At 43.2% G+C, this 14,351-nt stretch overlaps 1 protein-coding gene across 1 annotated transcript; it reads left to right on the forward strand.

Moving 5' to 3' along the window:
• The first annotated feature begins 401 nt into the window (after nucleotides 1–401).
• TUBGCP4 (tubulin gamma complex associated protein 4) lies at nucleotides 402–13,621 on the forward strand. The gene is made up of 18 exons (XM_054387858.1): nucleotides 402–479; nucleotides 619–747; nucleotides 1,309–1,431; nucleotides 1,929–1,982; nucleotides 2,432–2,488; nucleotides 3,051–3,130; nucleotides 3,800–4,001; nucleotides 5,886–6,051; nucleotides 7,169–7,293; nucleotides 7,907–7,957; nucleotides 8,328–8,433; nucleotides 8,763–8,870; nucleotides 9,106–9,244; nucleotides 9,709–9,886; nucleotides 10,729–10,863; nucleotides 12,622–12,738; nucleotides 13,126–13,265; nucleotides 13,517–13,621. The coding sequence occupies exons 1-18, from the start codon at nucleotides 402–404 to the stop codon at nucleotides 13,527–13,529; spliced, it is 2,001 nt and encodes a 666-aa protein (XP_054243833.1). The 3' UTR covers nucleotides 13,530–13,621.
• The last annotated feature ends 730 nt before the right edge of the window (nucleotides 13,622–14,351 follow it).

Genomic DNA, 14,351 nt, shown 5'->3' on the forward strand with positions numbered 1-14,351 from the left:
AGTCATAAAAAATTGCACTACGGAATATCAAGACCAAAATTCAACCTAGAAGGCTGCGGATTCGTTGCTGTCCTGGCAGATCTTGCGGACCAGCACATGCACCACAACCACCCACGTTACTTAACAGTTCTCCTACAGCAAACAAACGCCAGCGCGCCCGAAGGGCATCGAGGGCACCCCTCACGATGCAAGCCAACCTGGGCAGCTGTTTTGGGTGACTCTTCTATCAAATCCAGCGCCCCCGCCCCCGCCCCCGCCCTCGCACAGCTCCGTTCCCCGGCGCGCCCGACGAGGAACCGCCCTCACAGCGCCCGCTGCCCGCCCGCCGCCCCCCGCCCAGCCCTTCCCGACGGCCCCTGCGCGCCTCCCAGCAGCCCGCGCGGCGCGGGCCGCGCGGCAGGATGATTCACGAGCTGCTGCTGGCGCTGAGCGGGTACCCGGGAGCGGTCTTCACCTGGAGCAAGCGCGCTGGCCTGCAGGTACGGACCGGACCGGACCGGACCGGACCGACTGCCCCCGCCTCGGCCTTGTACAGCCTCCACGTCCCGGCCCCGTCCAGCCCCCGCCGGAGCTGCCTGTCCCGGCCTGCCCCGCCTTCACTCCTCTTTCTTCCCTTAGGTGTCTCAGGAACTACCGTTCTTGCACCCTAGCGAGACCAGCGTCCTGAACCGGCTCTGCCGCCTCGGCACCGACTACATCCGCTTCACCGAATTTGTGGAGCAGTACACGGGACATGTACAGCAGCAGGTCAGGGCCGCCGCCCCACACCGTAGTACTGCCCGGGCAGCAGAGGCACGGCTGCCCTGCAGCGCGTACCCGCGCTGGGACAGACAAATGCGCGCTCTTGAGCAGGGCGCCAGGAAGCTCAGTGCGATGCAAATAAAGGAGGATACAGAAGGATGGGCCAAATGTAACGTTTTGCTCCTAGAGAGCATATTGTAACAATTCCTGGTCACTGCGGGCTGGACAGGTGTTGTGAACTGTACAGGGTGCTCATTCCTATAGTGCAGTGAGTCCCCATGGGTTGCGAAGAGCTTCAAGACCCAAGAGGCATGCACAAGTACGAAGAAACAGTGATGTTACCAATGTTCCCAACATTTGCTTATGTCCACAATAGACCTGAATATAAAGCTGTTCAAGTAACTGTCTTTAACAGCTTTTTTTCCCCCTCCTCTTTTTCACTCCTGGCCACTTTGTGGTAGGCTAAGGTGCACGTCAGTATGCACTGGCTGCTGGTGTAACACTGCAGAGAAACTCCATTATTCTTTAGACTGGGGAGGTGATGTAGATTGTATTGTTTGGTTTCAGGAGCACCACCCATCTCAGCAAAACCAGAGTGGATTACATGGCATTTATTTGCGAGCCTTCTGCACAGGTCTTGATTCAGTGCTGCAGCCATATCGACAGGCACTACTTGACCTAGAACAAGAGGTAAAAGATTTTTGTACAAGAGGCTGTCCTGCTGCTCACCAGTTGTGGAAAGCTGTAATTTCTGCAATTAACATGCTAAGTAATAGTAGATAAAGAGAAGACAAGTTGTTTTCCTTCCCACATCAGGGATGTCTTCCAAGTTACTCCTGTGAGGTGCATTGTAAATGACTCTTCATACTCTTCATTGTAATATATTAGGTCCCCTCTACCTTCAATTCAGTAGTGTCCCATCTGCCTCAGAGCCCAGTGCTGCCTTAGACTATTGTGACTTCTGTTTCAATTGTAAAGGTTTTGAGTAATCTGCTAGATTGGGAGCTGTCATATCTTGGGTACTATCACCACCCAGTGGTTGTTACAGCCTAAAATGGGACATAGCCCAAAAATATGGGGGGAAGAAGGCTGTAGAAACTAGAGGTTCATAATATAGAGCCAAACATGCTTTTTTACTTATCCATACCTTATTTTAATTTTCATTAATTGCTTTATTGTTCTTACAGTTTCTGGCTGACCCACATCTTTCAATCTCACATGTTAATTATTCCTTGGACCAGGTATGTCATGTTAATAAGCAGGTAGTGCTGTTGGTTACTCTTACCATTCCTTGAGTCTAGTAAGAATGTAGGTGGGATAAATAAGGGCTAGTCTGTCATATCATGTCATTTCTTTGCAGTGCCTCTACATTTTGTTGTTCCTTAATCATGCTCAGTGGGTTGCTTGTACTTTGACACAAATCTGAGGTCCTCCACCTTGTCTCTCGCACATTCCTCACAACCTGTGTTTAGGCTGAACTGCAACTGGAGAATAGTAACATCATGCATCTTGGTCCAGAGGAGGGAGGGCATACTTCACAGAGATTTTTATATCATGTTTCTAACTTGTGAGTAAAGATGATGACAGTGCCATTAAGTTATTGTAATTGGCTGCTGTCCACTCAAGTATAGTTTTTTTCTCTCTCCCTGGCATAGCGACCTAATTCAATATTATACTTCTTATTCTGCAGTTTCATTTACTCTTCCCATCTGTGATGGTCATGGTGGAACAGATCAAGACTCAGAAGGTACAATAAAATTGTAGCTAATTTCAATTAAGAGGTTTCCTCTTTAGTTGATAAAGTTCGTTCTGCCCCCATCCCAGACCTTTAATACTAGGAATGTGTTTTCATTAGTGGGTGCCCTGTTCCTAGTGCAGCTATAAGTCCTGAATAACTGTTTTGCGAATCTGTTTACACTAGATTTGAGTTTCTCATTTTCAGTGCAGTCTTTGATTACTTGCATTTTATAATCACAATACACTTCATAATAAGAGGTGCTGCTGGTTGGAATTCCTTCTTTACTGAGCCTGTTTTCTTCTCAACTGAAGAAAAAAAAGGCAGAAGCTAATGTTTTTAGAATCCACAGATGCTTTTTTTGCTACAGGAAGTTTTTGAGAGCAGCTTGGTGTAGAGCCACACATAGGAGGCCTTTTTCTTCACTACATGGAGTGTTACATCTTTCCTTCTGTAAAACATCTGCAACTTGTTAAGGCATTTTCTTGTTAGGTGAAAGCATAGTTTAAATATCTGAAAATGTCACTACAGATCCAAATAACAGACCTAGTCAAACCATGTTTTCTTTCTGCAGATTCATGGATGTCAGATACTGGAAACAGTCCACAAACATAGCTGTGGGGGGTTGCCTCCTGTTCGCAGTGCTCTTGAAAAGTATGTAAATACAGCTACTGTTTAATTCTTCTGGAGTTAGTGCCAAAGTTTTTATCTTACTTGTGAAAGCAATAGGAGTAGCAATGCAGGGAAAAGAGTCACAGTCCCCACTATTATCTAAAGCAGGCTCATGGCAGGAATTTTCCATACTTTGCACTTAGTGCTGTGGAAAGTTCAGGCCCTAAGATTTTTCTTCCTTTGAGGTCTATGTAAGCTCTTTTGCATACAATAGACCTATTACTGAATTATTATTTTTTTGATCCTTCAAAAGGATAAATGTGACTAAGTGAGTGTTCCTAGGTTTGTATGTCCCTGAGGAGAAAGCCAGGCTTCTTACAAGATAATTTATATTCATAGTTACAAGTAGAACCACTTTTACCACTGCAACTTTACAATATACTAGCAGGTGTTGGGAATGCACATACCCAGAGGATATGTTAGTTTAGGTCTGCAAGAGGTTGGTCCACCTTTCTCTGTTTAAAAAACAAACAACAAAACAAACCCACAAAACAACAACAAAACCCACCACAACAACAGAAACCCCCCGAGCTATTCCACATTAGCCATTTGCCTGTTTCACTACCTGAACTTTGCAGAACATTGTACAATGAGGTTATGAGGTCTTGATTCCAGCATGCGAAGGCCCCACTGTCTGTTGTTTGACCTCAGGATTCTGGCTGTGTGTCATGGAGTCATGTATAAGCAGCTCTCTGCCTGGATGCTGCATGGATTGCTACTAGATCAACATGAAGAATTCTTTATCAAACAAGGCCCCTCTTCTGGGAATGTCCCTAGCCAACCTGAAGAAGATGATGATGACCTAGGAATTGGAGGACTTACAGGAAAACAGCTACGAGAACTGCAGGACCTGGTAAGACTGTGGATCATAGCTTGGCCTCCTTTAGTCTCTAGGGATTGATTGTCTAATGCTTCAATGTGAGCTATGCTAGGCTGGGCACATACTGAGAGCTGATAGGTGGCAAATTGACAGAATATTGTAACAGGCTGCAGCAAGGCATAAGGACAGAGACAGGAGGATAGTCTTGCAGCAGAAAGCCCTATGGGTGGAATTTGCATAGGTGCTGCTGCCAAGTAATTGGAACTGCTGTCCTCACCCTGCTCTTTACTGACTCTTTTCTAATTCCTTATGGTCAACACCATGGTCTGCTCAGCACAGGCATTGGTGGTGGTGTGAGCAATTGTAAGGCACTGTGGTGCAGGGACCACAGTTGTTGTTGACGACTTGATTTGCACCTTTTCTATTGACAGCTGGGTCAGGTGCCCTTTTTGCACAACTGTTTGTTTTGCAATGTTACCTAACAGGGCAATACTAGTGATATTACTGGGGAAAAATGTGCTGTGGGAGAGTCCAGAGGCTGCTAAGAACATGTCCATGGTGCTTAGTTAAGCAAGGGACCAACCTGCCTTTGTACTGGTGAACTGTAACTCCTCATGCAGATGGCATACCATTAGAGTGCCCTTGTGCAAAGCAGATTTCTTAGTAATCTTCCATACTTTGTGCATATGAAGAGCACCTGCATCAGGGGATGGTGAGGAACAGCTGTAGCTCTGTAAATTCACACTCTAGTTTATTGTGAGAAGACATCCCATGGTGTTACTGTGCTACATGCAGCTTGGTTGTAAACACACAAAGGATGCAACCCTGGAATACTCTGTGTTGCATACTAAGTAAGTGCCCTGTACAGTCTTTGCTGAAGACAGGCTATGCACAGGGAAATCTGTTATTTCACTATATCTGGATCTATGAAGAATGTGAAAATTGAGTCTTCTAGATGCATGGTGGAAAATGAGAAAGCCTAATTAACTCTCTTCTTCAGTGCTGGTGAATATCAGTGTTGGCAGTTCTGCAGTCGGAGAGTAAAATATGAAATCCTGATGGTTGATGGGGTAGACTGATAAAATACTTGAGTATTTCCTCACCTAAAAGTGCCAGAAGAATCCTATGAGAGTTGCCAAGCTGTTAGTATCAGTATGTAAACTCATACTGAACTCTCCTTTTGAGGAGTTCTGTAGATGGCTAACATTCTCAAATATTTTTTTTTATATTTTGTTTTTTTTGTTACTGACTAAGGAACCTAGTTCTCCAATAACAAGAAAACCAAATGAAATAACTAGTCTTGCTTCTCCAAATGAGAATCTTGCCTCTGTTCTTAGAGTTCTTTATTAATGATTCAGGAAGAACTATATTGTTTTAAACCCCTTTCAAAGGATCTAAGCAAATTGCCTAATTTATGCTAGCAAGCTTTCAGATCTTTAACCAGTTTGCTCACTAGTGGAGGTATTCACACTTGCCCCATATCAGAAGTCTTCTAGCAGTGTTAAAACACAGGAGTGGGTGTAGGTCAGGGCTAGTTTTCATCAGCTAATTAACATTGTTATGCCTGCAAAGAAACATAATGAATGCAGTTGCAACAAAAATTGCATTTGCTGGTGTAACATTATCCTTTGGGAGAGCCAATTTGCTGCTATTCCACAAAGGTTTAGCTTCTCCTTTTCCCCACATCTGCTCCCTCCTATGAAAACAATGTGTCTTGTGAGGTCTGCTAGCATACCAGAAGTATAAAGAAGTTTGCAGGCTTAATTAAATGATACAAATCAGGTTTACTACCTTTCGTTTTACTTCCAGTGTACTTGGATTTCCCCTCACATCTCCTTTATATACCTTTTCTATCTGGTTTCGTGATTTCCTTTTTTTTTTTTTTTCTTGGTTTCTTTTCCCTGGGGTCTCTGACAGCGCCTGATTGAGGAGGAGAACATGTTGGCTCCATCACTCAAACAGTTTTCTCTGCGAGTGGAAATGCTGCCTTCGTACATCCCTGTGCGGGTTGCTGAGAAAATCCTCTTTGTGGGAGAATCTGTGCAGATGTTTGAGAATCAAAATGTTAACCTAACCAGAAAAGGTAAGGACCATGTTTCTGGCAGCCTTTGCCCAGTTATGAGTGACTGACAAGTATCTGTCAAAGTGCTGTATGAATGAATTCCTCAAGTCACTGACTACTGGCTGACATCCCTGAGAACATACTGGTGGTTGTGCCAGGACAGAGCAGTGGTCCCACTGTTCTGCTTCTGACTGATTCCAAGGGAGGGAGCAATGTAAGACCACAAGGAGCACATGAAAGCATTTTCCAAACATGGCCTCCCAGGTTTCCAACAAGTCACTGTGATTAGCTGTGGATAAATAAAGTGACTGTATAGGTCCTGGGGTTTTTTTCAGTTTGTATTCCTGTACCTGAAGAGTGCAGACAGACACACGTTTCTTGTTCTTAGTGCATGTTGCAGAACGGTGTCATAGGATTAAAATCCATCCACAAATAGAAGAGAGTCATTGTAAAGAAGTCTCAAAGGTCCCTGTAGAAGACAAATTACCAAGATGGGCCTTTAAGGCAGCAAGAAAGATAATCCAGCTGACAGTTTTAAAAATATATTCCCACAGCAACTGGGGAGGTCTTATGTTGGAGGCTCTATTTTGAGCTTGTCTATGCAAGAGCACTCAGATGATTTGAGCAACATTGTAGAGAACAAAGGACTGACTAAATGGGACTGTTTTCTTGCCTTAGCAGAAGCAAAGTGAAGATAAAATTGGTCTTCTAGCTTACTTGGTTCAAAAAAATAATAAAAATCCCCATGTTCAAGCAGTAGGGTAGATCTGAAAGGGGCAGAGGTAGATGGAGAACCAGACCATCTGGTTAATGTGTCAGAAAGCTTGTGGGTTCAAAGTTCTAGCTCCATCCTAGGAAAAGGACTGTTGGTGGCAGACCTTTACAAAGAAAACATGCTGGGTTTTTCCTGATAGCACAGCACTGCTTTGTCAAGTGCCTGTACTGTAACTATAATTGCACTGGTAATCTTGTACCTTGGTACTTGTGCTTTGAGGCCTCCTCAGCTTCATATTCCTCACCAAGACCTGAAGTGATGCTTGCCTGGACAGCCTTTCTGCTGCTCTGTGCTGGAAAGGGTCTGCACTTCTCCAATGGTATTCCTTTTAATGTTCAAAACACTTTTCTCATTGCTGCACAGGTTCCATCTTAAAAAACCAGGAGGACACTTTTGCAGCAGAGCTACATCGACTCAAGCAGCAACCACTCTTTAGTTTAGTGGACTTTGAGTCAGTGGTTGACTGGATACGGAGCACTGTTGCTGAGGTAAGGATCTGAGGAAGAATAACTACTGTGCAGGCCAAGGAGCGTTGGGAACAACTGGGAGAATATAGAATCAGTGACTGAAGATGTATGTGAATGCTGCAGGTAGCTGTTATGTGCTTAGTAGATTCAGAGCTTCATGTTACCCCAGCTTCTGACAAAAGGACATTAACAAATACTGGCATGGAGGAAAGAGAACTTTCAGATTTTTTTAATTCACTTGAAACAATTTTAGAACTTTTTATCATGATTTCAGCATAACAAATGGCCTCTCATTGGGCAAATGCTTTGGCAATTTTGAATCTTTCTTTTTTTCTTTCATTTGGGGCAGGGAGTGCAATCTAAGATGAGGAGGTTAGAGAAGTGACAACAAAGCTGGGGTGGAAGTAGTTTCTTAAGCGTTTGCTTATTTTTTTTTATCAAGGACCCTCATGTTTCTTAAGGTTTCATGGTGGTATACATCAAGAGTATTCTACCTGGTAGTATAGGCTGCCTACACACAGGATTCTTAGGATGTTGTCTTCTGCTTTATATAGCATTTTACACTCACTGAATGGGTTTACATAAATCTGAGGAGGTTTCTTTTTGTGTTTTTTTTTTTTTTTTTTTTCATTAGCATCTTTGGAAACTGATGGTGGAAGAATCAGATTTATTAGGACAGTTGAAGGTAATGTACTTGATAGCTTGTTTTTGTTAAAGCAGCTTAATTTTTTTTAAATTTCATTTATTATTTTAGTGGCTTTTTCCCATTACATACTTTGATGTCTTAGATTCTTCACATTCTTTTCTAATGTAAAGTTGGTTTAATTTTCCAAGTCTCAAGAATGAATGCTGGGTCAGAGACAGAGTTAGAGGAGTATGTGTTTGTGGTTTTGTGGTTTGCACCTTGAAGTAAAGGCAACATAGACTTTTTGGGCACTAGGTGAAATTCAGAGCTTTCCAGATGACAGTAGTTGTCCAAGCAATAACGAAAATGAATGCTTGAAATTTCTGCTCATTTTTTGATAATGCTTATATACAAAAAATTATGTTCACAGATTATAAAAGACTTCTACCTTTTGGGAAGAGGTGAGCTGTTTCAAGCCTTCATTGACACTGCGCAGCACATGCTAAAAACACCACCCACAGCTGTAACTGAACATGGTGAGCATTGCTTATTAATTTAGTGATCTGTTCTTGCTGGGGTATATATAGCAGGAAGATGGTTAGCCACATCCAGTACAGAAGAGCTCTGTCTTAGTCTCTATATGTTGTTGGTTTTGAACAAACAGCACTTCTAAGTTAGATTTGTCTCACAGAGTGGGTGAAAATAACATCTCAGAAACTTTCTGATGGCAGGTTTCACCCCATATTGAAAATTAGTGGAAATTGCATATCAGTTTTGTCTTTTATGGCCAGGCGTAAATAATGAATAGGTGCAAAATTAGCACTAGCTGCATCATCTTGTATTGCTATCTGTGCTCTCTTGTCAGATGTCAACGTTGCCTTTCGGCAGTCTGCTCATAAAGTGCTGTTGGATGATGACAACCTTCTTCCTCTGCTTCATTTAACCATTGAGTATCATGGCAAGGAGCATAAAGGTATCATATGTGTGTGTTTTTAGTAGTGAGTTAAGAGGGGAGATAGTGACCTTGTGTTCGAGTGCTATTATGTACCCTTCTCTGAAGTTAAAGAAATACTAACTGTTCCCTTTGCAGCCCTATGTGATGGTCTATCCTGTTTAGGTCTTCTTACTGTGTTCTTTCCCCTTTTCTTCCTTACCATGGTTGTCTTGACTGAGAAACTTGTTTAATTCAGCACCTCAATTGTTTTCAGATGCTTCTCAGACTCGTGAAGGACCTTCCCGGGAGTTATCTCCACGTGAAGCCCCCACATCTGGATGGGCAGCTCTGGGCCTTTCTTACAAAGTTCAGTGGCCACTGCACATTCTCTTTACTCCTGCTGTTCTGGAGAAGTAAGTACTAAGTATGGTCTTCGTATATTCATCTGTAGGTTTCCTGATCTCAGGTGGCCACTAACATGCTGTGCGGGTTTCTGTCGGTGGAGAGAATGGTAAAAAGTTGATGTTGCTCCTTGAACCTTAAAAGGTCTCTTTCCACTTAATCATGTTGAGGGTATTAGTTGCAATGACAGTAAGACCTGCGAGATGCTGGCAGATCTGCACTGCTACATGAACAGTGCTACTTTGGCAAAACATTGTCAGTTCTTTCCTCCTTAGGGTGAAATAAACTTTGTATTTTTTAGGTCAGTAACCAATACAAGCAGAAATCTTTGCTCTGAGATGAGCCATCACCTGACCTACCCTGCCTGTTGACAGGCAGCCACCTCCTGTCTTTTTCCAGGCTTGCATTATGTTCTTCAGCACCTGTACCCAAGGAAGATTTTAGTCTTGACCAACTTGGGTTTTTTTGACTGTAGGTACAATGTTGTGTTCAAATACCTGCTAAGTGTACGACGAGTCCAGGCTGAGCTGCAGCACTGCTGGGCTCTCCAGATGCAGCGCAAGCACCTGAAATCTAACAGAACTGATGCCATCAAGTGGCGTCTGAGGGACCACATGGCTTTCCTTGTGGACAACCTTCAGTATTATCTGCAGGTCAGGATTCTTTCTACCTTAAACAAATTGCAATTTCTTTTGGAACAAGTCTACAGCATTCTCTGACTTCCCAAACTTAGTGCTACAATTATAAAATTTCTGTGCTTATAAATTAAGGAGTGTTGCCTGAAATGCAGGAGTTTTAGATCTCTAGTGCTACTAAACATTTGTGAGAAGCCAGAGTCACCTCTGAAGTCTCATCATTAGGGTGCCATCCTGGCTTCTTCCCTTGCTCCTTTAAGTGAACTCCAGTTTTAATTGAGTGGCAAGTTTTTGGATTTTGTTGGGGTTCTGTTTGTTTGTTTGGGGTGGTTGTTTGTTTTTTTAAGAATTAAATGAAGTCATATTCTGACCACTGGAAGGAAGAAAGACTTTTCAAATGTAAACACCAGTTACTTGTAGCATGATTTTGTGAGGATTACACATCATTTTGTTAACAGCCATAACAGTTGAACTGAGGGAGCTTGGCTTTCTAGGTTCTCTAGATGAGATGGCTGAGCTTTTGCACTGCAGCCTGTGCCTGGAGACTCCAGGTAGTATCTCACAGGGTAAAATTCAGAGATTACTACAAGGAAGTACCTTTGTTTACATGCTATGTACCTTTTCAATAGTTGAAGGAAGTGAACATTTCCCTTTCTACTTAATAATACTTAGGCATCAAAAGTAGTCATTCCCTCTCCCCCCACATTGTGTGCTACTGTTAACTACAGTTTCCTGTTCAGGAGGTGTAGCCTCTGAGGTAAAGGTAGCAATAGGAAAATAAATTTCTTACACAAAAGTTCTGACTGGTCTGAAGTACTCCCACTGCCAAGATACTAACGAGTCTTCTGTGTATCCATCAGGTGGATGTACTGGAGTCTCAGTTCTCACAGCTTCTGCAGCAGATCAATGCCACGCGAGACTTTGAGAGCATACGCCTGGCTCATGATCATTTCTTAAGTAATCTGCTGGCTCAGTCTTTCATCCTCCTAAAACCTGTAAGCAAGTCTTGTTTTCACCTTTCTATGCCCTAAGAAACACACCTTTTTGAAGAAAAATGACAAACTATCTCTTTTAAAACAGATCAATGATAATCTCCTGCAGAGCAGACAACAGTTCTAGGAGTAAAGTAGGTATAAACTAGAACAGATACATGATTTAAGATCACTTAATTTATAGTTGGTTAGCACGGGTGCTGCATTCCTGGCAATTGTTAATAAAGATTATTCCAGTGTTCAGTTAACCTCAGGCCATGGTTTAGTCCCAGCTGGCAGTAGAGGTCCATGTAGCTGCTGGCTCACTGCTCCTGGACACACGCATATCACACCCTCGGTGGCATGGGGAGGGGAATTGGGAGGAAAAGGCAAAACTCTGCTGGTGAGGTAAGGACAGTTTAGAAGAGCAACACAAAGAGAGAAGAAACAGTAATAACAGTAATAATAATTGGTATATAACAGTAGGGGGACCTACAGGAAGGAGTGTTTAGAAGAGCTTGCAGCTATAGGGTGAGAGGCAATGATTTGAAACTGGAGCAGGGTAGATTTAGGTTGGACATTGGGGGAAGCTCTTCAGAATAAGGGTGGTGAGACACTGGAACAGGTTGTCCAGAGCTGTGGTTGAGGCCCCATCCCTCGAGACAGGCAAGATCAGACTTGATATGGCCCTGGGCAGCCTGATTTAGTTGGAGGTGTCCCTCCTGACTGCACAGGGGTTGGACAAGATGACCTTTGAGGTCCTCTTGCAGTGCAACCTGTGAATCTGTGATAGGATACACAACACTCGCCATGCCTGAGAGCTGGCCCTGCCCCACAAAGCAGCTTGCCCAATCCACCCTCTGCTGTCTCAACAGCCTTCCCCTTATACAGTGTGCAGGATGTCATGGTGTTCAATGTCCCATTGGCTGAGTCAGTTGCCTGCCTTGGCTGTGGCCCCCTCCCAGCTTCTTGTGAAAATTAACCCTCTCCTAGCCAAACCCAGGGCACCTTGTTAACTTACATTTTGTCGTCATATTTTTCTCACAGGCAATTTTATTAAAGTACTAATTAGCATAGTGCTGGGAACAGTATTCCTGAGGGACTCATTCTGAAAGGCAGAACTGGCTTAGGAAACACTCCCTTTAGGGGACAGAAACACTTGAGATGTTCCTGAGGGTACGTTAAGATCTTTTTTAATCACTGTTTTAGTCAAAAATATGTTAGTGTTGCCAGGATTTTTATTAAAGGCATGGCCTCACAAAAACCTTCCCAAAGAAAGTTGGTATCAATGAAAGAGTGATCCCATAGATCTTGTTTGTTTCATGAATTTTGCTCAGTTTGTGAGGCTAAAGCACCAGGGTGGCAGAACACAAAAGCTCCAAAGTGGACAGTTGAAGTGTCCCTGCAGTTACTTCTGAGAGGCATTTGGGTTTTCCTGGCACTCTTGAATGCAGGTTACCCTGACCAACTGATAGAGAAGAACTTCGAGGTTTTGTGAACAGTGAAACTGAAGCCTCAAACCAAATCTTCTGCTGTTCTTTAGTCTTCCTTCTCAATCCTGAAGCTGGAGTGATGGCTTGCTTGTTGGACAGGACTAACTAATCCTTTTTCTGTGGAGAACCTTAAAAGAATGCTAGAGGTGCTTTAACATTTTCCTTGCTGATTAAACACATGGCATCAGCAACACCCTGATTATGAATGCTGCAACTTCTCAGGTGCTAAAAACAGCTTTCTCTAGATTTGAACTCTGAGCTACTATTTTGTACTTTTTATCCCATGCAGGTTTTCCACTGCTTAAATGAAATTCTGGATCTTTGTCATAGTTTTTGTTCTCTGGTCAGTCAGAATCTGGGCCCATTAGATGAACGGGGAGCTGCACAGCTCAGTATTTTGGTGAAGGTGAGTCTATTTCTGTGGACCTCTTCTTCTCCCATGCAAACATTTGCCAAAGCAGTCCTCTTGGCTCTGGCAGGTGTAAAGTAGGAGTAAGTTTAAGCTGAAACCTTCTATATGAAACCTTGCAATGATTTTAATTAATGTTCCTGAAGAATGTGTGCAGAAATGCAGGAATTACCCTATTGGAATAGAAAGGTGGGTAGCAGTCAGTGCCTCTCAGATTCCTAACACCCAATAATTTTTACCTTCTACTGGACAGCAAGCATTACTTCTCTTTTGGTGCTTCTTTTCTTCAGGCTGTTGAAGGGTTGTTTAGGCAGGAACAGAGATGAAAGGCTTCCTTGCTTGGTCTCTTGAGAGTGCCCAGAACTGACTCCTTCTCATTTGTAGGGATTCAGTCGTCAGTCATCACTTCTCTTCATGATTCTCTCCAGCGTTCGCAACCATCAGATAAACTCTGACTTGGCTCAACTGCTGCTGCGCTTGGATTATAACAAATACTACACTCAGGCTGGAGGAACCTTGGGCAGGTAGGAGCATCTTCAGGGTTGTTTGTACCATTGTCCTGAGGGATGTGAGGGATCATAAGTGATTTTTGATTGTGTAAGCTAAAATAGTAAAAGTGTTGATAGATACGATGGCAGACAGGTAACAAACCAGCATGGGTTTATTTTCTGTGTTCATGTGCTTTCTCTGAGTTTGTTTCACCATGAAGATGAGCTGACTGCTAGTTCAAATGCTGATGTGAGTTGATAGTTAATACTGTACCCTTCTCTTGCAGTTTTGGTGTTTAAGCACTAAGGCCTTTCCTTGGTTGTGACCAACGACATGTCAGAGCAGTGGACACTGGTGCTCCTGGAGAGTTTGTGCTCAACAGAATTTTTCCTTACAGCTGTTTCAAAAGGAATTGACAGGAAATGCTATTTAACGTGAGGCTGCCTAGTGGCTGCAGATAGCTACTCCGTTTTTTTCTGAACTGGTAAAAACCACCTTTTTGCAGCCCTGCATATACTTCTAGGGAAGCACTCTGCGCCTCTTCAGAACTATGATGTCTTGACTCTTCAGCCTGCAGATCAGCATATGGAGGTAGTCTGTTCTTATTGACTGTGAATGAAGTTTTGCCTGCATTCAGAAGTCCCACTTGTGCAGTACAGTGTCTGCTCATCAAATTCCTACCTTCAGCTAAGTGTAACAACTACAGAAGCAGCTTGAGGTGAAAGGAAAGGGGGAGAAAGAATAGATTTTAAGAGTTTGTTCTCACACAGTGCACTGCTGTAGCATCTCTGTATAGGTAAATGAGCCACTGGTGATGCCATATGCTTTCACTGTAAAACTTGTGTGCTAAAATTACACACAGCAAGAGAGAAGTAAGAGCTTTGCCCTATTCAAAGTACAAAGCTCTCCATGCTGGCTGAAAAGTGTGTTAGAACTACAACTAAGGAGAAACTTAACTAGGATGCCAGCTCTCAATGTACTGTTTCCACTCAAGAGTATTTAGAATGCTACTAGTGACTATCCTGATTAACCAAAATAAAACCATCTTGTCATGCAATTATGTGGAATATTGTCAATGTCTGCACCCAGGTGCCAAGGGGACGAGAGTGGCATCCTTCTTC

This window comes from Indicator indicator, chromosome 16, assembly GCF_027791375.1.
Source record: "Indicator indicator isolate 239-I01 chromosome 16, UM_Iind_1.1, whole genome shotgun sequence".
Taxonomy (NCBI): domain Eukaryota; kingdom Metazoa; phylum Chordata; class Aves; order Piciformes; family Indicatoridae; genus Indicator; species Indicator indicator.